Source organism: Rhipicephalus sanguineus, chromosome 2 (genome assembly GCF_013339695.2).
Source record: "Rhipicephalus sanguineus isolate Rsan-2018 chromosome 2, BIME_Rsan_1.4, whole genome shotgun sequence".
In the NCBI taxonomy this organism is placed as follows: domain Eukaryota; kingdom Metazoa; phylum Arthropoda; class Arachnida; order Ixodida; family Ixodidae; genus Rhipicephalus; species Rhipicephalus sanguineus.
The window spans coordinates 26426487-26451127 of NC_051177.1; the positions used below are offsets into that span (position 1 = coordinate 26426487).

Consider the following 24641-nt stretch of genomic DNA (forward strand, 5'->3'; position numbering starts at 1 on the left):
CCAGCCGCATTTTTCCACATTGTAATGCAGGTCGTTGTGAGGACTTCGGGGGACAAGCAAGCTGGTCGGCAAGCGTCCGACACAGCTGGACCGAGCCTGGAAGTGGGCCCCGACTGGACTGTAGTGAGCAATGTCAAGGAATTCAGAGTCCGCAGCCAACCACAGGCCGAACCAATCTTCTCAACTGAATACCAGGGTTTCCAACTGCCTAAGGGTATACCAAATCTCAGGTCAAAGAGGCCCATGTGTCACGGGTAAGCACAGCTCCTTCTTTCTTGCAACTCATGCTGGCAGTTTCTAGGGGTGTGCGAATATTTGAAATTTTGAATAACGAATCGAATAGCTTTCTATTTGATTCGGTACTCGAATCGAATAGTAAATATTGAAATACAGAATATTTTTCGAATAGCTTTTCGAATAATTAGCACTGGCTGGAGAACCCCGAAACAACAAAACTTTGGAAAAGCTAAAGGCCATTTTATTTTTTTAATCGCTATATTACCAATGCGCATGTAGCCAAAGCTTTTATGAGCCTACCGATGCTACATTGATTACCGAAAGAAGGCGTTTTTTTCTTAAATATACACTCTTACTCAGTTATCACTATGCTGAAGCTGTATCGCATTATTCAGTTCCTGTCTTCATGTTGTAATAACTGAAGGTGAGGACTATGACTGCATTCAGCTTCACGAATAACAACAGACGCAAATGTTGTGTTTCTGTAAATTACTCCTGCAGATACAGCTTTTAACACTGATGTTTACATGCTTTCGGTGCCGAGACCTATGTTGTGATGACAGGTTTGTTGTGTTTCATTACATCTTTAGCTGTATTATGGTGTTCGGTTCGAAATTGTTTAGTTTTTATGTCTCATTTTATTTTAAAAGCAGGTGACAAAGTATCACCTAAATTACTGTAGTCGTTGCGGTATGCGAGCTTACGTCAGTTTTCACAATTGTTGTATTTTGAGACATTTAAAAGTAACCGCAATGTTCTTTGGAGAAAGTTTGTGAATATTTGTTTCAAATAAAATGTTGTAGAGATCTAGGACTGTTTTGAAAATGGTTGTCTTACTATTTGAAAACTATTCGAAGAGTGTACGATTAGTATTCGTATTCGATTTAGCGTCATCACTATTCGATTCGTATTCGATTCGGTTCCAAAATTTACTATTCGCACACACCTAGCAGTTTCATTTACATCGCCTGGGAAGTAGTAGAAATGAGCTTGGAACTGGAGCTCATTCTTTGCAAACTGTCTTCTAATTATCAATTATTATCATAATAACACAGTATACGTGTGCCACTTCTGTTCTAACTTTGCATTTCTTTGCCTCCCTCTCTTTTCCCCCCTCCATGATTGCCGCTGTTTTCTTTCAAGGTCAGAAGAGGCGACAAATGCAGCAACACCAGAACAGTGCTCTGTAGGTGATGAATGTGTTTGCATTGACAGATTTATGGGACCGAGGGGCTGCGACTTGGGAGAGAGGGGAAGGAGAGAGGGCCCCCTTTTCAGGGTGCGAACATAAGCGCGAAGATGCACCCGGGATTTGGGGCAGTTGCAATTAGAGGACCTTAACGACAGGCTGGGTTTTTCTTTAATGCTGCCCAGCCTCTTTGTATTCCTCGCCAAAGCAGGTTTAGAGCGCCTCTTTCTTTGGTCTTGTTTAGTTTCATTTACATCATGCCTGGGAAGTAGTAGAAATGGGCTCAGAATTCGAGATGGTGTGAAATGGAATCCTTTGCAACCTGTCTTCTAATTATCAATTATTATCATAATAACGCAGTATACGTGTGCCACTCCAAGCCAGAGAAGTGCCTGTAACGCAGCTTCTGTGAAATTAGCTGCTCCAACATTTTACTATTTAGTCAGAATAACAGCGAACTGAGCTAGTTGGGAAGTATTCATGTTGTCGAGACAGGGCATGCAAACTCGGACACAAGAGAGAAGTCAAGACACCTCACACGCCGGCGTTTGTGGCGTCTTGACTTCTCTCTTGTGTCTGGTTGCATGCCCTGTCTCTTTCTGTAATCAGTAGGCTCTCCATTAACATTAAAAGGACACTAAAGAGAAACAATGAATCGGTTTAGATCGATAAATTGTGCTCTGAGAACTCTAATGTCGTTGATTTCACCATCATAGGTTTATTAATAGAGGAGAAAATCAAGTCAAAGTTTCATTCTTAAATTCGCGCCGAAATCTCCCCACATGACGTCACGGATTTCAAAGTGTATTTATCGTATTTTGGCGCCATTGGCTGAACAAAATTACCCCAAACTTGGTATGTTAAGTCTATAGCCCCCTCAGAGGACAATGTACTTCATTTTTACCTATTAGGAACTACGCAGTCCCTAGTAGGCGCCGTCAAAACATGTCACGTCACGGCGAATGTGCGGAAACTTCAAGGTGGTGCGCCACCCACATATTGTTTTTGCGCGTTTTCTCGCTTACTAAGCGTCTTCTCGCAGCAAGCATGGTGTTTTTGGTATCGTGAAAGAGTACTTTACTAATATGAGAAAAAATTGTCTTGCTCTTTAGTGTCCCTTTAACCCTTTAAGGAGCTTCAAAAACTCAACCCAGTTCCATAAAGTGAAATCTGAGGAAACAATGAAGCTGCAGTCGTTCCTTTCCTAAAATGAAGTCTACCACTCTTTTCTTGAAGCTCAGGGTTTCTTGTCTACGCTGCCGTTTCCTTTACGCTTCCTTCTCTCGAACCTTGGTGTTGGCGGCTTCCCTCCATTGCCACTTGGCTTGCTGTTCGTGCTCTCGAAGCTCGGGGTTTGCTGCTTGACATCGGTACAGCTGCTCTCATGCAAGTTCCCACTGCCGCTCGAGCCGTGTGAAGTCCACTGTGCGAAAGGGCGTGCAGCACAAAGACAGCTACCCTTATCACACCATGCCCTCCCCAGGCACACCCTGTGATTGTCCGCGGCCATGTGACCTGCGCGAAGCAACTGCTCTGGTATCCTCTCTCTCCTAGTCACGTGACATGGCTCTACTCCTGCGTGACGCCGGACGCAAAGGTCGACATAGAACAGCTCCGCTGTTAAAGTAGGGTAACCAAAGTTAGGACAAGCAGCCAACAGACTACGAAAAAAAAAAAGCAAAATGAGCACAAGATGCGAGCAGGGTGTCCACTTCCATGTATGCAAAGTGCTGGTGTGCGCGGTTTCTAAAGTGTGATATTTTCTACTGCAACGTTATTGTTCAACAGGCGGGATGATTGCATGCGTGGTGAAGCATTTTGGTTGACTTTGCCCATGTAGCGAGTACTCAGGTGGCCAGTGTGGGGGCACAACTTTCTTACACCTTTCTTCTGTAGGATGCAGTGGCTGATGCTGTATTGTGAACATTGCATGAACACATGCATGCAAGTCTCAAAATGAAGGTGCATAACTGAATTGACCTAAAGGCAAACACTCTTGAATTCGTAGTTTGCACACCCCCTAATTTTTGGAAAGCCATGCAAGCAAAAATTTACTTCTTATTTGTGCTGTAACTGTGAATTTTAGAGCACAACTCGAAGGGGGCGTTCCTGTGTTGAGTGGCGTCGCTATTGTTGGCTGACGTCGGCATAACTGATAGAGTGAACGAGGACGAAAGAGTGCGAACGAGGACGAAAGAGAGCGAACGCTGAGTCTGTCAATATCACGAGCCACTGGCATCTAACCTCACTTTCTTCCTCTGTCACATGCGCTGGCCCCCTCGTTCGGAGCTCGTGCGCATGCAGGGCTGGCATGTGCACTGCAGCTGGCTTTGCTGTCGTTATGGGGCTGTCGGCATTTCGCTTGGTTCACGACGCTGCAGTGCACAGAGTGGTGTGCATAGCACTCAAAGCACTGGCAGTTTTCTTAGCAAGATGTAACAAATGTACATTGCTACAACTGCGGATAGCCATGAGTTAAAACACAGTTGGCGTTGCCCCAACACGACGCTGCGCTCAGAATTTGTTTACATACTGAAAATTGTGAAGCATACCTTATGAGCATTTTGCTGCAATAATTTTTAAAGTTGGATCATTATTGGAGGGGTTTGAAAAGTTGAACTGCACTGTTAGCATGCTGCTAAGAGAGAGCCACCTTCAATGCAGGCGCTTTCCTCCTTTGCCTCAGCTAGTGTCCACGTGCAGCATATGCTGCCTTAGTTCTTCCATGTGTCGTGTTCCATGATGAGCCCCATCAGCGTTTGCTCCCAATGTGTTTTTATTTTGCTTCGTGGCAAATCACCAGTGACTGTAGTTTGTGGTTCACATTGGACCGTGGTCAGTGTCGTTCCAAGGGACGCCTGTTTAATGAGGCTTGTATGCTCGTGATTCTCTTTCTATCCTGTTGTGCAGCTTCCTTGAAAGGAAGTGCGCACTACTATCTGTGTGAAATTTCAACCATTTTTGCACCGTGAAGCCATGTCATACATTGTAAACACGATCACCACTGAGTGATCTTTGTGCCACGTTTATTTACAATGTGCAAACATAGTGAGGAGCCTTTTTAATTGAAATAAACTTATCTCTGTTTTATAGCCTCTGTGGTAGTTCAGTGTAACATTACCGTATTTGGCTGCTGACCTGAAAGACGTGGATTCGATTCCAGCCGCGGCGGTCACATTTTGATAGGCGAAATGCTGCTAGAGGCCCATGTACTCTGCGACTCTGCGATGTCAGTGCACGTTAAAGCCCAGGTGGACGGAATTATCCGTAGCCCTCTACTACCGCATCTCTCATAGCCTGAGTCGGTTTGGGACATTAGACCCTGCTAACCAACCAACCTTATCTTTCCTGGCAGTTATGTAGCGCAATTCTGTCTTATGAGATGATTATTTGATGTGAAAGATTCTTGCGCAACAGATTAAACCAAAACATTAGCTATTGTGAAAGCTCCACTTTGAACTTACCCATTCACCCTAGAGCACATGTACTAATTGTATAATCGCAGCCAAGCAGTAATGAAGGCACATTCTTTTAATGGAACTGCAGTTTGTTTGTACTACTTCAAGAAGGAAGTGCTAAAAATGCATTGTGAAATACAATAGCATACAACTGCAGTTTCCAGCAACGACTGCAAAAATTAAAGGAAAATTTTTTTCTTCTTTTAAATTTGATTGAGCATTAAATTTTGTTACGCATTAGATTTGGCAATGCGTTAGAATTCAACAGGTGTGTTGTGCAATTGAGTTTTGCTATGGGACCAGCAAAGTTCATCAAATTATCTGGCCCTAGGAACCATATTAGAACCTCACTGATATGTTGTTTATAGACACAGTAAGTGAATGCACAGTCTGGGATAGCATAATAACCAATATTACTTGTGTCAAGCTTCACTAACAACTCACAATTGTACTTTCACATGAAGTTTTATCTCAAGTTCAATATAAACCAGTAAAACGTTGAAAGCCCTCTATGGCTACCTGCTTCATGGTTAGTTAGTTGGTTACGTTTATCATTAAACACATTTTTTCTTTGAAACTTGACCCTGGATGCCAGTAAATGAAACTTGCGATTTTCACATAATGCTTTGGTTGATTTTGTAATGATAGCCTCTGTTTTAGCAGCCTTCCTTTACAGTATCTGGCCAGCGATATTATCGAAATAGCCATCCTGTATATTAAAGGCCACAGTAGCTTTCGTTGAGTGTGGGGTGATGCCTACAAACTCCAACGCATAACTTGGGAAACAGAGTGGTACCGTTGTTTTCCCTAACAAGTCAAACATTTTTTTCTAGCTCACCAGTGCCAAGCGTGATCCACTCATCATTTCATCTCCTTACCAAATTCTACTCAAAGGCAATGGAGGGCTGGATATGGAAGGGCACAACATCACTTGGTCAGCAGGACACAACATTTTTCTGAGGAGTGTGGTAAGGTGGCTTAAGAGCATCTGCTTAGAGCTATTTTACAAGGAGAGGACATTTTGCCATGGCGCCTACCATAAGATTTTCACTTATGCTAGTGTGCAGAAGTGCGTGCATACTGCTGTCACTAAAAAGACAATTATGTCGGGAAGCACAATTTAATGACATCCCGGACAAATTGCAGTGGTGTTCACGGGGCACCCTGGTGCACCGTTTTGTCCAATCATTGCGCCTGGGCATCCCATTGTGTATTTAGTGTGTTTTGTCAAAGATGCCATTGATCTGCTTACATTACGTTAAAAAGCTTGCACAACTCGTGTGCACTTGTATCGGTTGTCAAGACGAGCTATCTCCACTTTAGGCATTGACAACTTATTTCAAAAAGTGTGGTGATTTATCAATCGGCAGTGGATAAATGGTATTGTACAGGGAATAGGGAAAAGTCTCTATGAGCTCAAGAAATTTCCGTTGAACAGATCTCACTCATGTAGTCGTGTTCTTTTTAGGAGTCACCGGTGGCGATGTGGTACATAACTCATAACACCTACAATATGTCAGTTACACAATACGAAAGAATGTAATAGCCAATATGTTAGCACTTGTTTCTTCCAAAAGGTTTATATTACTTGGAAATGAAATGACATTTGCTGCTCATCGAGAGCCATTGCTTTGATGGATGCCACCTTCTTTTTTTTTTTCTGGAAAATTTATGAGCATCCACGCTTTCCTTGAAATGTTTGGTTGGAAGCCAATCTGAACACAAATCCAAGGAACTGGTGTGTATACAGCACTTTTCAAGGGGTGCGGTGCTGTCTCATAGGGTCACCTTGTGCTTGAGTGCCTCTCTTCTGAAACTAGCTAAAGCTAATGGTAACAGTTTGTCTCACACAGTGCAGTTGCTGGGTGAAGTCAAGGTTTGAAAGAAATCATCTTCTCATTTTTTTTTTTTACTGCATCTGTCATGCTTATTAATATCCTCTTACATGTTGACCTAGGGGACCGCGCAAAAAACAAGGACGCAGAAGAGGTACACAGCAACTACACACGTTTACATCCTCATTTTTTACGCTTACCCCTAGGTCATGGTGTTAACCAATTGTCCAACAAATTCGCTTTATTGCCTTTTATACAGTTGACACTCTATTTAATGAAGTCATGACCGCACTCGAATTATTTGTTTAAACAGGGAAGTTAGTAAAATCTAGAAATGGATTTTCCGGTCCTTTGAAACCTAAAATTGTAACACAGCCACACTTATAATCTATCACAGCATTGTATTTGCTGCCAGTCCACCTTTTGTGCATGTGAAATCCGGAAAGGTGGCCCAACGGTGGCCCAAAGATAGCCGTGGCATGGAGCCTCCCATGTTAGCAGGCTTCATGTACGGGCGATGCAGACCAGCTAGACATTCATGGGAAGCTATGATTGGCTGCCGATGCACTGTGATGTGGCGAATGAATGCAGCGATGTTGTGAGGAGACAATCGGTGCTGTCTGTTGTATAAACCATGAAATGACGAATGAAACCACTGCTGCCCCCAGAGCCATCTGGTATGTAAGAACGCTACCTACTGCAGTGTCCGTTGATCCATACATGGCTGTCGTGTGCAGCCTCATCGAAATAAAGCTAGGGCCTTGAATGTAGGGTGCCTAGATGTTTTAACACTATAGTGTTGTTAGAAGAAAAGCCTGTCTGCATCAAAATTAGAAAGAAATCATCACTTTTTAATCATATATTTCAGGAAAAGCTTCACTAAATTGGATTTTTAAAGGTGTTTGCAGCACAAGCAAGTAAGTGCTGAAGGAAAGGCGACGTAGTGAAGAACGGAAGGCAAAGAGAGACGCAATAATGCACTTCTAAAACATGCACTTTCAAATGCACTTTAACCAACTAGCCCAAATCGCCATTCTTCGCTAAATTGGGTTTAGTGGTCAAGTTAGTTTTGATGATTAGGGTTGATGACAACACTGAACTTCAGTAGGTACAGTGCTGTCCACTCTTAGCGTGAACCCGGCGCAGCGTGGCCGCGCAGCGCACATGGCGCGGCCGTGCGTCGAAGCGTAGCGCATGCACAGAGTGACGCGGGGGAATGCCTGCACGTGGTCTGCAACAGAGCTGGACCATTGCTGTGGCGCTGCTCTTGCCTGGCTGTAATACTGCAAGAGTGGCACGCTCGTGTGCACCATGCAATGGCGCTCTGCGGAGCGTGGCCACACAGAGCAGTGTTCACCCTAAGAGCGGACGCCACTGTACATGCCAAGAAATATAAATTTGAATGAATGAAAGAATGATTTTTATTCAAGTGTACGAAGTTACACTTAGGAAAGAGAGGACAAAAGGCATTAACGCCTGATGGGGTCCTTCCACCTGAAACAACGGTTTGCACACAAGTGTTGGCAACATAAACAGAGTGATGATGTAGATTGAAAGCTTATTTAAAGAAACATATCGAAACATACAGTAAAATCGGGTTTCATTTGATTGATTAGAATAATAGAGAGCTGAGCTAGCTTGTAAGTATTCACTCTAAAAACACAGGCCGTGCAAACACGGACACAAAAAAGAAGTCTCGACACCACAAACGCCGGTGTTTGTGGTGTTGTGACTTCTTCCTTGTGTCCATGTTTGCATGCCCTGTCTTTTTTAGAACCATTTGATTGAGTTTTAACTGTAGTTCGAAAACATTGAGAGGCAAAAAACCCAAAACATCTAACATTTTAAATAAACACTTTGTAGCTTCAACTTGAGGTGGAAGCAGAGTTCGCATGGTACTGCCGGCTTATTGACAGCCTTCTGTTCAGGTGCCAAAGGTAGCACTGTTGGATGACCGTGAAGGACAAGAGAAAATCATTAGTGAAACTGCGACACAAGGTTCATGTTGTACTGGTTCAGTTAAGGCAGTGCCTCAGGTCAGGAAAAGACGAAGCCAGTTTTCACTAAGAAACATGAAACATAAAGAGAAAAAGAAAAACGAATGAAAGAAACAAAGCAACGGCTGACACACCCTAACTCCAAGTGCTAAAACAAGCGAGGCACTGCATTTATGTGAAGTTTCATGATAACGTTCGAGCAAAAAGACAACAGTCACAAGTTCAGCCGATGCTTGCATCAACCTCAGCGGTGGATATGTATGTTGGTAGAGGGATAATGTGGAGGAATAATCTGGATCCCTATGCTATGGTTTTTCCTTGGGATGCCAAACCTCATGGTCATGGCTTATTTTACTGTGCAGAACCAAAGCCTTACCTTGGATGGCAGCAACGGCATCCGTATCCTAGCGGCCGTTTGCCACGCTCCGAGAAACCCTTCAAGTGATGCCTCATACTGGTACAAGCTGTGTGTGTGCATGCCTTCTGGCCGAATCTTCCGTGTACCAGTTCGGGAGCAGGGCTTTGGATGCGGAGATGTGAGGTTTCCAGAGAGCGTCAACCCCTGTACTAGGCGCAACTGTGCAGCATGCTACATATTGTCTACACGTCACTGAGATAGTCATTAAGGCCTGAAACACACTAGCTGAAAAATGCACACGGTGTGCTCCTGGAGGCAAAACACAAGCATCCAGAACTGCTGTGTGGCAGCATTCTCATGCTGCGAAAGGGATGGGTTCGTGCACAATTGTTTGCGGTGCGCCACATGCGCTTTCCAGTACTAACACCTTCAGTGACATATGCATGCCATAACAGTTTTATGCAGACCTGCCCGGACACTCGTTTCGTTATCATGTGGAGGCTCATTTCGCCCTCTTGTCAGCGCTTTTTTGTCTTGGTCCGCACTTATTCCGTCTTTCAGTATAGAACAGGTCTTGTTGCTGAGCTAGTTGGTTCATAACTTGAGAAAAATAGGTATGTCGCAAAAAGGACGGGGATGAAGTTAAGACCACAAACTGACAAACACATTGCTTTGTACTGAGCAGTACTAAGGGGAAGGTTTTTAGAACTCCTACATGCGTGCATATTTCATTCTCTATGGCAAGTAAGATTTGTTTATGACTGCAACTGTGGCAGCAAAACCCTGGTATTCACTCTTTCAACAAAGCCTTGTGGGGCTGACGTAATCCTCTTTGTGCTGTCGTAAGTATGCATGACCCCCCGCTCCACAGAAATGCACTGCAGAGGCAGTGACGTCAGCCTTTGTACTGCCATTCAACAATCCAAAACGGAGGTGCTCACCGCTGTTTGGTGTGGCTGCACCGCTACGGCGGCATTTCTCTGCTGGCGGCACACTGCGTGCGTTTTTCTGCTAGTGTGTGTGGGCCTTAAAGGGGTACTGACACCAATTTTCGCAACTGAATTTACTCTGCCATACAAATCTCCTGTATACAGAGAGAGCTATGAGCAAGTATGAAGCTTAGGAAATGCTGATAAGATAGTTTGTTTTGACATGTAAAGTGAATTTTCATACGGTGCACCTGCTGACATCAACAAGTGTGTCATGAGGCTACAGTATCAGTTCTGGCAACTTCATACATCATTGTGACTAGTTCTGATGACCTTGGGCATCAAAATGTGCAAAATGGCCCCTTGTGCGTCACCAACAGAGCCGCAGAGCAGAGCAGCGATGGAAATGTCACACTATCTTGAGCAAGCATGTGACGAGAAGCACATACTGTGTCGTGACGTCAGGGTACTGTAGGAACCAAAACTAACTTTTAAAAACACGTAATTACTTTTCAGTCGACACTTGTGCTTAGCAGGGCATTTTCTAGGCTCTTGAGGACTCGGCCTTTCATTTGATGCAAAAAAATGACAACTGAGAATTTTCGTGTCAGTACCCCTTTCATAGATATCTTTAGGCAGAGGTCGGTTTTTGAAGCAGAAAACATGCCAAGATCCCATTATAGTCAGTTTACTTGTTAATACCTTTATAACTGCTATTGAAAACAATGTGATGTAGAAATGACCTTTTCTGTGCCAAATGTCCTACTAAAAGAAAAAAGAAACACTACCCAATTCATCGAAATTATAACTGGTTCACATTGAACAGATTTTGTTATTGGAAATTCAGCAACATTTTGTTTTCTGCTAATTGCAATTACCAATATTGTTCGTGTGCTTTAAAGGAGTAATGACGTGATTTTGAGACATCGCAAAAGGGACATTTTACGTTTCCTTGGTAACGCTCTCCACAGACCGGAGTCAGACAACACGTGTAAAATATTTTACTTTGATTTTAAAGTTTTTGTCGCTGAGCATATGCAAGCCAGCCCCACTGCAGTGGACATTATCCCGACGAGTAAACACAGTTCCACTAAGTTCGCGAATTCTGCGTCCTGCATGCAGCCAAAATCGCAGAAATCGCTGTTTGGGTCACTGGACGACAATTCCCCCATCATTGTTTACGTGTATCACGAGCAGATGACAGATCTGCCGCTAGTACGTCGCGAGTTGCTGTCTCCCCGTGACGTCACACTGCAATGATACAGTCACTGAGAAGCCGCCCCCTCGATATCGAAACCGAAACCTTTTTTCTAAGGTAGCGGTATTAAAAATATATTCGATGCATTCCCATGCACCACAATACTCCTTTTAGGTTCCTCGACACCAGTCTTTTTATTTGGAGCAACAATCCGAAAATATTTAAAATTCATGTGAGTACTCCTTTAAGTTACGGCTAGGCAAGACCACGAAAAAAGTCTAAGGCCCTACATCTCCCACAACAGAAGTTCAGCATAATTTTATGTTAATGCGTGTACACCAGTTTATTTCATTCGCTACTCCAGTGTCTCGAGTGAATTGTACTACCAAAGCATAGGTAGGTTCATGAATATTTGTTATGGCACGTCAGTTTGCCTAAAGACATTTTAATAATATTGCAGTTGCTGACCACCACAGGAGTTGTGTTCAGCAAGCTTGCTTTTCAGATTCTCAGTCATGGTAACCGCATATGGGCAAGTGTGGGTGCAATACATTCATGTGTTGATATATTAAGGTGTTCAATGGTGAGCAGCAAGTGGCAAAAATTAGTCCCTCTTTCGAATATCTTTCATAGCCTGCTGTGTAGCTTTGAAATGTGAAGCCCTGTGACTGTTATTTTGGTCCGCAAAAACTGCCATATTGAGAACACTGCCTTTAGCAGGAGCCTTTTTACAGTAGTGTGCAGTACTAGGTTCACACATTTAAGCAGTGTCAGGTGCACTTGCATTACCATTTACGTATCAACAAAATAGTCCTGAAATACATGTGTGTTGAACTTTATGTTATTTTCCTTTCAATTGTTCAAAATCATTGACATTCTTTAGTTCTCGGGTTTTACTTCTAATTTATCACTTACTGTGCAAATTGATTAGCTAATAAGCCAACAAAAGTAGAAGTGATAGTGTATGGTGTTGTACCTAATGTCAACATTGTTTTCACATCGTGCATATCCTCTGTGTGTTTTTTATCTCGCCCGACATCTTTTCTTTGCACTAATTACTAGTAGATATGTCTCAAGTCTTCGGTATATGCCAACTAACCCAGCTTTCTTCACCAATATTACTGACAGAACAGCTTTACTATGGTGTAGGGTCTTGCAGTGGACTTAACATTAAGCAAAAGTAATCACTGAGGGTTATCTTTTGAGACTACAGCTTCTGGCAGAAATTTTCCCTGAAACTAGAAGAACTCGTGCAAATCCCAATAAATGAAGCGTTGGGGTCACATTTTGCTGCATTTAATTTCACTCTTTCTGTTTTTTCACCTTTATTATCACCTAAAATGCTGCAATTATCGCTGTGATAGTCAGCATGACAAACATTTATACAGGAGTGAAAGGTGAAACTGGTCATTATAAAGTGTGGCCCCTGGTGCTCACAGCCTGGGAGTATTTCATCAGATGGCCTGATATGCTGCAGTCCTACAGGTATCACACTTCTCATGTGCCACATGTTTTTCTCTTCAGTCTCTCAGTTAGTGACATGGGCGTAGGGAGGGGTGTGCAAAAGGGGCACTTGCCCCCATCCCCTAGCCACGAAGCAACATGTGTTTGCACCCCCCAAAGACAAAATCCTGCCAATGACCATGGTTAGTCGTCGTACTAAGTAGTCATTGCGCTATTATGCTGTTGCCAATTCATTTGGAAGGTCACTGTAGAGAAGTGCAGCTGTTGAAAGTAGGGATGTGCACATAGTCATTTTTAGACTTGCAAAGCAAATACAGTGCACACTTCACAATGACACAGAAAGGTACAACGAAACACGGTGCCTGTGTGTGGTCTTCCCTTTCTGTGCTTTTGTGATATGCACGTTGTTCTTGCTTTGTGATGGTCAGGTAGCTAACTCGAGATGCGTTATTCAAGCTTTAATCGAATATTGAATGCTTTTCATGTAGTCTTGGACAAACTGATCATTTTCTTGATTAATATTACAACAGTGTTCATATTCAAGATTCGCAATGGTCACAAAGTTTGTGCCATAACATTGTACATTAAGAAGTATGCAGAATAACTAGGTAGTTTGAACATCCAGCATTCTTTGGAGTATGCAAGCGATCCTTGTATTGGGGGCAAATAAGCAAAAAACGCAGGATTTACAAGTGATAGTGGTGTAACTACGTAACTGTTTTACAATTGTTACTAGGATGAAATCTATTTCACTTTTACTGCAAAATTATGTCTGATCATGAACACTGCAAGAAGCCTCGTGCAGTGATGTTTGCTGACATGTACTACTGTTAACCTCATTGTGATAATGAAAATTGATTCCCGAAACTTCTGCATAATTTCCCCTTATTGTTAGTCATCCACAAGTAGCATCTAAACGTGACAGAAGTTGACAACATTGAGTCAAAATGATCGCCAGTAGCCAAACGGGGCATTTCAGGCTGATGCACACATTTTGTTGAAGGGACTTGTGTTCATCAGGGTGACGATCCACATTCATTAATTTAAAACATTAACTCCAGCCTGCAATATTCCATGTTTAACTCCTTTTTATGAGCACATGTAATATATATAATGTGCTTGGCCTTATAAAGCTGTTTTCCACTGATTTCACGACTTCTGTATGTTGTTTTGATGGAAATAAAGACACACCTTGGACAATGCGTTTCAGAGTAAAAAAAAATTTTTTTTTCCTTTATTAAAGCTATGCTCAAATTTGCACCTTGAGCAACTTCATGCTACAGACAAAATGTAGGGCAGATTTGCTGCTTGCTGCTACTAATGGGTGATAAGAATGCCTCCCTGGGACATTTCTGATGCAGCTGGCCGAAGTTCAGTTTTTTTTTTTTTTTTTACACATAGCACAAATAATATTGTGGTGTACTAATCTTTGATGTAGTGTAAGGATTTATCATTGGCGAAGAATTTCAGGTGACTTAGGGAATGTGTTGAAAGAGTATAAAAAGATGAGCTCATTGGTTCATGTTCCATCTTCGGCAGAATGATACAATGCACGAGTGACATAACACTGCAAGGTGCTGTGTGCTAAATCGCTCCACTCTGAATGAAGTGAGGAATGTTTCATACTGGCAGTGTGATAGCAGGATATGAGTGCAACAAAACTTTTAAAGAGAACCTTATGGCACAGCTATGCACAAGCATCTGCATTAAAGTCCCTGTGGTGGAGATTCTCACTGTCAAGGCTACATACATGAGATTCATGTGGAGCACACTGTAGTGTGTTGTTGCCCTCTTCATGTGTTAAATGCCACTGATTGGCCACTGCAGGTGTTGAGAAAACCATCGCAAAAGACTTTAAACCTGCTGTGGGCTCACGACTGCTTGGTGTAGGCAGAAACGTAGCATTCCTCAGTTCAGTGCATAACAAAACCCACCACAAATGGTCAGTCCCACAGTTCAAGTGCATTGTAAAGCTGCAGAAAAGGTGTAAAAGAGTAGAAATTGTACACTTCACAACCATGAGATTTCATTCTCCTTTCATGGACGGAATGGCAATAATGGCCAATGAACTGCATAGTAATTCACCGCTTGGATTGCTGTTGTAAAGTAAAAAATAAATAAGGCACAACAGCCCTACTTGCACCGGGAAGATTATTAAAACAAGGTTACAGGCAGAAAGGTAAGCTACATCACTGTCATTGCACCAAGCAGATGACAAGTGATCATGAAGCTGTGTTTTCCTTTCTGCAATATGTACAATATATTATATGCAAGCAGAAGGCAGTGATTTATGCTTGTGCAAAACAAAGCATTTGACAGTGAAAAACAAGCCAAAGCTAAATCATGGATGCCGACTCCTTATGGCAAACCTCTGTACTGAGAATTGCATGCAGTTTTTGACCACTTTGCTATACATGCCACATAAGATTCTCTAGAGCCATTCTTTCGCACGGCTGCAATGTCATCATGCCCGATACTGTAGTGCTCGCACTCCAAGCACGTAATGTCCACAAAACGTCAACATTTTTAGTAGAACGACTGGTATGCGTAAATGCTTGTTATAATCCTGCCACGACGCTACTAATCTGGCTGCTAAACGTAATGTTGGCCCTGATGTAAGCATTCGAGTTGAAATTACGGCAATATGAAACAAACTGAAGAGAGTCGAAATGAAGGCACGCGCATTACTTAGCCCTAAATTGCAGCGTTTCAATCTGTGACTACAGTACATCGTTTGTCAGAAGAAACATGGCCACGCTCAGTATGTGTGTTGCCAACTGCTGGCTGTTTTGTGTCACTTCTGAGACTAGTGGCACCAGAAAGCTGCGGAAAGTGATGATAATGTTAATTCACTCTCCTTGCAGCAAAGTAGCCCCAAGAACACAAGGGACCAGACAAAGAACAACGACACGTACACAGGGCGCTGCATGTTGTTCTTTGTCTTGTCCCTTGTGTTCTCTGGTGCTGCTTTTCAGAAAGTATGAACCAACTAGTCCAAAAATACATCTTCACTTCGTCAAAGCTTCTAATTAGTTGCAGATGCCAACGGGGCATCAACCACACAGTCAGAATCGGCTGTAGTCAGGTACACAGTTAATGTTTCTTCTAACAAAGGCTGTACTTGGCAAGGAGCGTCTTCGCGTGGGTTACCCCCCTTCCTCACTTTTAGTTCGTCTCTTGCTTTTTGGTGTGCACATGCTTTCCTTACTCGGTGAATTTTGAATGTCATTAATATGGATCCTGAGCATGTTCTTTGCGCTCTCCAGGAAGGTGGAGGAGTAGAAATTGGATGTGTTGGCGGAGTATGTGCCTGCTCAGCTTTGCCTGCAGTCTGAACGGCTAGATTCAAAATTATGGGTACAAAATCTGGAACTTCGGCTCCTGGAGGTCACGGACCACCTGGTAGTGCGATACGACGCACGTGAAGCAGTAGACCTGCCAAGAACAAGCAACAAAAAATTTAATGTTTGAATGCTATTTCAATGTATGTGGTTGAAAAGCAACTCACATGGACACCATCAATGCACCATAGGATGATAGCAGCCAAAACAGAGTAAAGCTGCAAGGAAAAAAGGAGGTTGTAAAGGTTGTGTTACAGAATGCCTGACGACTCTTGCATTAAATGTTGTAGCATTGTAGGTGGATTTCACTCTCTTTGGAGGTACTAAAATGTTCCTCTGACAAATGTATGACAAAGTCCTGAATACTGCGCAGTCTAATTCAGCACCTCAAATCACCAGCTGTCACAAGGAAGAAGCATAAGAAACTGAGGAGCATAAGATATTTCAAAGAGTAACTTTTACACTAGAGAAGCATGCCTGCGATTGTGGCCTTATTGTTAGGTCGGGCTACTGTGATGGAACATGGAGGTTTGATCCCATCATAGCTCACACATTTTTTTAAAGCATTACAAATGGAACTGCACCATGTTGAAGCTATCTAACAGAAAGCAGTGTGCTGCGCCTATGTGATCAAGTCACAGTGACCGTGAAGTTGTGTTCGTTAGTAACCGTTACACGTGATGTGTGAATTGTAAGTCTTGCATCTTGATATTTAACAAGCTGCTTTTCTGATAACTAGTACGTCCGCCTGTGGACTGAGCAGTTGGACAGTGGATTAGCCACTACAGCCTCGTGAAGTGCATTAGGGTGCTCCCTTTTATGCTACTTGATGGAGCACATTACTCTCATATCAGCATGCCCGTAAGCTTCGCTAGTTTTCAGAGAAATAAGCATGCACTAAAGGCTTCTGTACATGAATAGAAGCCTGTTCACTCAATCTGTGTTTCATAGTCAAACATTCGCTTCTTGTGGAACCTCAAAGAACAGTTTCCAGATCTTTCAAGTGAGCAGCGATATGCTAGTTAGGGTTGAGCTGTTCTAGTTGAGGTCATGAGTACACTTACATTTCTGTAATAGCGGCCGATGTACCACAGTCCTACGGCAATCATGAGAAGGATTTCAATGACAACAGATATCATCCATGGGAAGAAGAGGCAACGGTTATCCTGCGAGAACATGTACATGTTTTTGTTATCAGCACAACGAGGTACACGACAAGCAACTACACTCCAAGCCGATACCGTTAGCTAACATACACATCCTGCAATACCACTGCCTGTCACGTAGGAGGCTGCCACCTCCACATGACTCTCTCACACGAGAGGAAGCTGTAGTATGACACAGACTACAAACACTTATGTGAACTGGAATCTGTAGCACACTACATGCCCTTTCCTGTATTATGAGTGCCCACAATGCGAGCAACGTGCAACGTAGTATGGGCACATACAAGCACACCACTGCTCACACTCATAGTACAACTCACTACATGACAATGGGAGACAGCATTGTTCAGCTCTGACCTGATGGTCCAACTCTAAGCGACTTTCTGAGTGAGAAGGGCAGTTACGGCTGCTGGACTTCTGGACTGAGGAGACGACCCACAGCAAAGCAAAGGAAGTAGCCATGTTTGCCTGTCTTTCATAAAAATTTATTCTCTCCTTCTACAAGGACAGATACAGTACTTGCATAGGCGTGCGCACGAGGGGGGCAGGGGGGGGGGGCGCCCCCCTAATCACCGAAGTGAAGGCGCAAAGTCTGCCCCATGCGTTTACTCAGTCAAACCTGTACCGTCATTGTTTAAAGAGCAGGGTTATGGCCACGCAGGTTTTTGACCATAATGGTGGCCGAAGGCCCCTGATGTTCCAAAATCTGTACTTCAGGAAAGCCAGCGACCAAAGGCAGGCCATTGTGAGAAGCATGTCATCGCTTTATTTTCACTTTTTTTTTCATCCATTGTGAAGCGTGTTGCCCAAGGCGCTGCGATGAGACTTTGCCCCCCCCCCCCCCCCAACCCCCTAATGGGGAACCCTGCACATGCCTATGGGTACTTGTACTAAACACCAAACACAATTGGTGGCACAGTTTCGTAGTTGTTCCTGTTGACCTATAAATCAACCTTTAATATGAAATGGGAGCAAGTTTTTACTATTCAGCTCTTCATCAAAGCAGTCTCAAATCAGTCATACATACATCACACTGACAGTGGAAAAGAAGAAAAGTCTGAATTGACTGAAATGCCTTCATAACCAAGATATTTGCCCTGTTTGCTTGACTCAAGCAGTTTCAATATAAACTGAGATAGCCATGGTACGCTTCAATACTTGCTTCAATTAACGTAAATGTTGAGTTCAACATATTGCTACGAAGCGCTGCCAGAGATAAAGAACAAGAAGATGTAACAGGCAGCACACACAATGTTCACAGCTACTTCTGACTGTAGTATGTTGGCAGGCACCTGATTTTGTCTCTATTTTATGCTACCGCATTTCGAAGTAGGGGACGGAGTAGATAACTATTTGTTTTGTTGTGCACCTTATTTTGTTCCCGTCTTCAAAAGCACAATACTACCAGCATGCAATTCTGATTCATCTGCAGAACAGCACTCTTAGTAATGCATATCGTAAAACCCCGAGCAAGCGCCCCTACCTGGGAAAGCGCCCCCCCCCCCCCTCCTGTTTTCGAGAGATTTGAAATATGCGCCAACGACAGAGCAAGCACACCCACCTGTTTCGTTCACTGTTTTGGAAACAGTGAATGCATGCGTACTCAATAAAGCATTTCATTAGAAACACAGGAGTGTATTTTTTATTCTTAGAGGCTCTTCCACTGCCATCTTGAATTCCCCACCCTCCCACCCCCGCCAAATCTTGTCGGATTATCTTTCACCGTAGGGGGGTGTTGATTGCTCGGGATTTTATGGTAATCAGATTTCTAGTGCAAAAATTGTAGACTATTGCTACGACATAGTGACCATTAAATGGTGCACAGCATCGGTTCACGCTTAATGCGACACAGTAATTGCTGTAATTGCCATCACAAGGAAATAAAGATGTTGCACACTTACACGTTTGATGCCTAAGACCAACATTAGTGTGAAAAGGAGAAAGACAACACCAAAGCCCATTGTGCAGCCGGCTGCAACGTATATTCCTGAAATGGCACAGTTTTTTTTTTTTTCAGAAATGTCGTAAAAGGCTATTACATGATGTTCTGAAAAGGACCTTACCTTTCATTGAAAGCTCGAAGTACGGACTGAAGAAATAGTCAGTTCTTCCTCCGTTGACGGCATATATGGCATAGAATATGAATAAAACATGGTACACCTGCAAGTTGAAGAATATAAAAAAGGAATGCGTCTTGTCAGGCAAACAATTTGACTGTTATTTGCCAAAGCGCACACGGTGCAACTGCTCATTCTCTTTTTCTTGTCTCTTAGTTGTGTGCATAGTTGAAGAGCATTGACGCAACTTAACAAGATAATGCAACATGGCTTTAATGAGCTCTTTTCCACTTATACCTGTTTCCATACCATACTTTTCTACCGGAATCAAACACTCATTCCTCCTTTCTACAATGTCACATGAACTCTCAATACAGTTATTTATGTATATTTAGTGTGTCTCATTACCGCAGTGGCATAGGCACCACTGCAATGTCCTTCTTATCCACATGACGGCCAGTGCTGTCATGTGGATAATTGAGTATCTTCCAACTCGCCCAACTCACTACCCTATTACAGTCCTTCTTATATGCACTTTTTTCTTTCAACCTTGCTCATCCCATCTTTTCACACCTATGAAAGATTCCCCCCCCCCCCTTTCAGAAAATGAAAGCAATCTTTCGTAATATCACAAAATATTAGTAATGTCATAGAACAAGACGAATTTTGGAATGTCCGGTACGTAGACCTCCTTTATTGATGTTTTTCATTCTTTGATCAGTACGTACCCATTAGTGACTTACATGTATGGTTTTATTTTAATTGTAGTTAACCTGTAGTCGTTCTCATTTCGCACAAGTATTTTTATTTCGTGCTACTTTATTTATTTTAGCATTCTTTGCTACTACTGGCTCTTAAGCTTCATGCCTACATCGGTGCATCATCAAGGCAATGATTCCAATTTTTGACATTTAAAATAATACGGTCAAATCGATGGATTGAGTGGTAGATCGGCAGCCACACGACTTGAACTTTGCAAACGGCGTATTCTTTTGCGAGAAACCCATGGCTGATGTCACGTGCATGTAACAGCAGTGCGCATACATCAATCACCACAGAAAACAATGCAGGATTCTCTACTACACAGCACGGCAGCGATCGGCTCTTCCTGTTCTCGCATGTGCGCTTATTTGGAGCGGGTCAAGCGCCAGGGCGCGCTTCAGCTCCCAGTAAAGCGAGCAAGGGATCAACAACCCGAGTTTGCACGCACTAGCTCACTACACCACCATGCACATTTTTTTTCCCCTGCTTCAGTACATTTAATTACGTATTTGTTTTGCTCTGAATGTCTCCACGCTTCGCAATGAGATGCATAGACCTACGAAATATCAATGCAAACGTGCAAATTATCAAGACATTGTTTAATAGCGAAGTGCTTCGATGCCTCAACCGCAGTGAGTAATTTAGCGCTAATGACACTCCTAGACTGCAGCTTCATGGCAACGCCCAAGCATTCTGCCGCACAAGAAGCCACACGCGGTCTGTCCGTGTCGGTCTAGACAAAAATTAGGAGGCACACGGAGCTTAAGAGGAAATTCGTAGATCAGAAATATGCTTACAGCTGTGTACATCGCAGAGTAGAAACTTCCATAACGGAGGTTGGTCCAATGGTACAGGAGGAAAGGCGTCCAGCAGCGACTTAGAAGTGGCATGATTGATCTTTGCGTGTCGCTAAATACGTTTTCCGAGCACTGCACACACTGTTACGCAAACGGCGGTTATGACCTGTAGGTCATTCACACTCAAATTAACGTTACATAGCCAAATGGAGACGCCGCGACGACTCTTTGTTGACGGTTGACTTCAAACAGGCGCTGCTTCGAACGTACGCCGTCGCTAGAGGCGTTGCCCATTCCGCATACCTGTTTCAGGTCACCTGCTACGAAGCAGCCAATCGGAGACTCCATTCGCACCGGTTTGTTCCGTGCGCTCCGTGTAAACTGATACGAACGAAGCACGCGAAATCGTGCACTTCGATCTGCTCGATCGGTTACTGAACGTCGAGGGGCAGTAAAAACATGTGCAGGTCGCACGCAATGCACCATTATTAAAATGCCTAATAACCACTACACGAAAGAAAACTTGGATATCGAGTTGATATGCAGCGCTCACCACTCCTTTTTATTCACGAATTACATTCAGCAAAACTGAAGCTGTCCCAAAGTTCCCAGCTGTCAGTGATGAACAAGTCTTCTTGCACAGTAATTATCACACAAGTTCGCTTCATAGTGCTGCATGCTAGAAGCCATGCAGACCCGGCAACGCACGACACGCTGACACACCATCACTTTTCGGACAACGGAAAAGAAATCTGGTCCATAATGTCGTCTATCTTGTTCTGTAACGTTTCCAAGATTTCCGCTGTAATGAAGACATGGGTTTCGTCCAAATCTTGGATGATGAACTTCTTTCCCAGGGCGTTGGTGTCGTCCAGGTGAAGCAGAAATTGCTTCATTGCCGGATCGCACTCAACAAGTATACCTTTCATAACATGCACCATTTTGTCTTCGTAGAATGGAGCTTCGCTCGACACGTGGCAGTGATCAGGTTAGCGAATCCGGAAAAAAAGGTTTCAGAACAATTAGCACTTTCGACGAACCACAACAGTGCGCGCTGCCATGTCAAAAACGTGCAATTTTTGTTTCTGTGTGGCGCTGTTATCGCCCCTGGCGGCAACGTTCGACGACGAGGACGCGTACCGCAAAAACCGTTAAAATTATTGCCAAAGTTGTAATAAAACCAATTAAACCTTAAATATATCAGTTTATTTTTAATTAAAGGAATTACTTATACGTTTCAAGGGTGTAGTTGTGTTCTGCGATAGTTAACGCATGCGCGCGACTGTTTGTCTCGGGGGCCATATTCGAAAAAAGCGTGGTGGTCTTTTTTGCGTAGAGATCGCGCTAGCGCCGTCAAATAAGCTACGAATTTACCGATCATCTCACTGAGCCCCAAATAAATGTTTTATTCTCTCTCTGCGAATTTACAAGCTGTCTTTTTTTTAATTTTTTTACAGGAAGAACAATTTAATTGGCCTCAAGGAGGTTTTATAGAACCTCTGGAGTGGCAGTCCCGGCCGCCGCCAACGGGAGCAAGTGAAGCCGCCGGCGGCCATGTAGCTAGAGGAAAAACACGGCGCGACCGCCATAGACGGCAATGGAATACGCGCGGCGCGCGCGTTGGTTTGCAGTCCCACAATCAAAAAATGAGATGGAAACTGCTTTAAAGTTACACCCGCGAATAGTTGCCTCTTCTCGTTTATGAAACAAATTATTTCATACACCCATTGTCAGCTGCAGACTTTTAGATTAATCTGTTGTCGAAGGGGTGCTTCGTATATCGAGCGCGCTGTAATTACATATGTGTTACTAGGAACTGGTTTTTTGTGTTGTAACGGCGTCAGTGTTCAAGGGGTAACCACAAGCTAACGTGGAACGCACTTATTCTCTTTACATAAGCACACATCCATTACGCGAACATTTGACCAGAAGGAGGATTCGCAAGCATTATTAACCTACGTGGGCGACGTGTGCCATCACGGCAAGCGCAGCGCGCACAGCCTCGAAACGAGGTAGCTCTCGCCCTCTCAGACTAGACGCATAAAAAAGTAAAGCAGCCGCGTCCTTCGGGGTTTCGGTTCCGGTTTGGTCGGATTTAAAAAGAGTTACATCTTGCTTTTGCCGCAATTTCTTCTTTTCGTAACTATTTGTGTTGAAGCTACGTCAAGGAGGTAGAAACTAACAGGCTTTTGTAGATGCGTTGGGAAAGCAGGAAAAATTGTAGGTACACTGCCAGGCCGTCTGCCCCGTTCTGTCGAAGCAGTATTCTGCGAAGTGAATAGGGCAGAGGTGGTTGGTTGGTTGTTCCTTGGCAACCTGGCGCAACCCACCGCGGGGGATCGGCCGTGAAACGGGCGGCACCTTATTTTAGAGATAAAATTGCCTTACATGGAGCAGAGGTGGTCAGAGCTGGTCGAGCTGGTCACCGTCCTTAGTTCTCTAACAACTTCTTCGACCGGCACGTTCCCAGGTAGAACGCTGCGCGCAGTCTTTTGGAAACATGTAACACGGATAATCACGTCATGGAATGTTGCGTTTGCCAATTCCTCGATAAACATGCATCAAATTCGATATCCATGCACCGGATAAATATGCATACACGCCGCCAGTCTTGACTTGCAAGAAAACACCAGAAAGCTCGGAATTCTAAGGGCGTTCAGACTTCCTACTCGTACCAATAATGCTCGGTACGTCCAGCTAGACTGCACCCACTTCGTGTATACACTTAAAAATCACGTACAACGTCGTGTCAGCGAACATTTAAAGCGTAAAATTTTCGTCGCTACAACTGTACGCATGTATTACATGTATGCGCACCTTTCAAATTGTTTCCAGTTTAACAGCATGCACGAAAAACAGACAATCGTCAGCGAACGAAGTGAGGACACTTACACATGAAAAGTGATCCCAGGCGTCTTCTTATTGCGATTTGTGCAGCCATAAGCGACGCACGAAGTCACCATGGCCTCGTAAAATGTTTAACTGCTTTACAAAAGCATGCCACCGTCCTCAAAGACAACTGCGACGGCGGGGCAACGGAGCGCACTCCGTCGTCTGCTTCCGAGTTTTTCCTTTTGCAATATGGCGGTGACCGGCTTCACTTACGGGCATAGAGTTTCCTTTTAGGAAACTCTATGCTTACGGGGGCGCCACCTCCACTCCAGAAGAAATAGTATATAACCTCCTTGATTGGCCTAGACAAGGCGGCCGCTTTGCTTGCAGAGTTCTCTATTGTGTCATAAAATCCTAATAGCACCGTGTTTTTTCTCGCATATTGCGATTTGAACAAGTTCTAATGGAGTCTGGAGGCAAAAAAAAAAAAAAAAAGGTAAAAGAAACATAACGTTACTACGTAGATCACTTTACACTCTGAACAAAAATCGAGTATTTGGGGAGTATTTCTGCCACACAACGACAATCGTCATCTGGCTTGCTCGCGTTTCCTGTCTTGAAAACATTGCTCTCGTCACTTTCCTATCAAGAATACTACGTCACTGATAACGCGCGCGCCGTTCCTTACCGGAAAGTGCCGGGACCGCGGTGATAACGCGAGGAAAGTACGCGATGTGGATGACGATCATAGTTGTGTGGCAGAAATGCTCCCCAAATACTCGATTTTTTCTTGCAGTGTAAGAAAAAAATGTAACACAAACTCGTTGACAGGCATGAGTTTCTTTTTTTACGTTCGCTTTTTTAATTTAGATGTCGGCAGCGGCGGCGGAGAAATGACTGACAGTTGAGAATGTTCGACGTCACGCTGCAGCTTGAACATTTTTCTGAAGTGCTGCTGGTGGCTGAGAGGCAAACGAGGCATGTTGGCGGCAGCGGCGGTGTTTAAAGTACTCCTCCCCTC

At 43.6% G+C, this 24641-nt stretch overlaps 2 protein-coding genes across 9 annotated transcripts in view; one reads left to right on the plus strand and one right to left on the minus strand.

The window, feature by feature from the left end:
* Positions 1–13872, plus strand: part of LOC119382578 (beta-sarcoglycan) — a 56290-nt gene extending 42418 nt beyond the window's left edge. Inside the window, exon 7 of one of the 7 annotated variants that reach the window (XM_049412246.1) lies at positions 13274–13872. The gene's annotated coding sequence lies outside the window, so the exon portion shown is untranslated. Of the gene's footprint in view, positions 1–9688; positions 10906–12648 lie in introns of those variants that run through there. The other 6 variants (XM_049412249.1, XM_049412245.1, XM_049412248.1 and 3 more) reach the window with 6 other exon arrangements.
* The window catches only part of LOC119382581 (uncharacterized), a 42542-nt gene extending 21449 nt beyond the window's left edge, over positions 1–21093 (minus strand). Inside the window, exons 1-6 of one of the 2 annotated variants that reach the window (XM_037650343.2) lie at positions 20789–21093; positions 19236–19332; positions 19074–19159; positions 17071–17172; positions 16174–16224; positions 15519–16100 (exon numbers count right to left, since the gene is read on the minus strand). In XM_037650343.2, coding sequence (XP_037506271.1) covers positions 16017–16100; positions 16174–16224; positions 17071–17172; positions 19074–19159; positions 19236–19332; positions 20789–20881 — 513 coding nt within the window. In that variant the 5' untranslated portion in view covers positions 20882–21093 and the 3' untranslated portion in view covers positions 15519–16016. The remainder of the gene's footprint in view (positions 1–15518; positions 16101–16173; positions 16225–17070; positions 17173–19073; positions 19160–19235; positions 19333–20788) is intronic. The other variant, XM_049412253.1, reaches the window with a different exon arrangement.
* Between the last annotated feature and the right edge of the window lie 3548 nt (positions 21094–24641).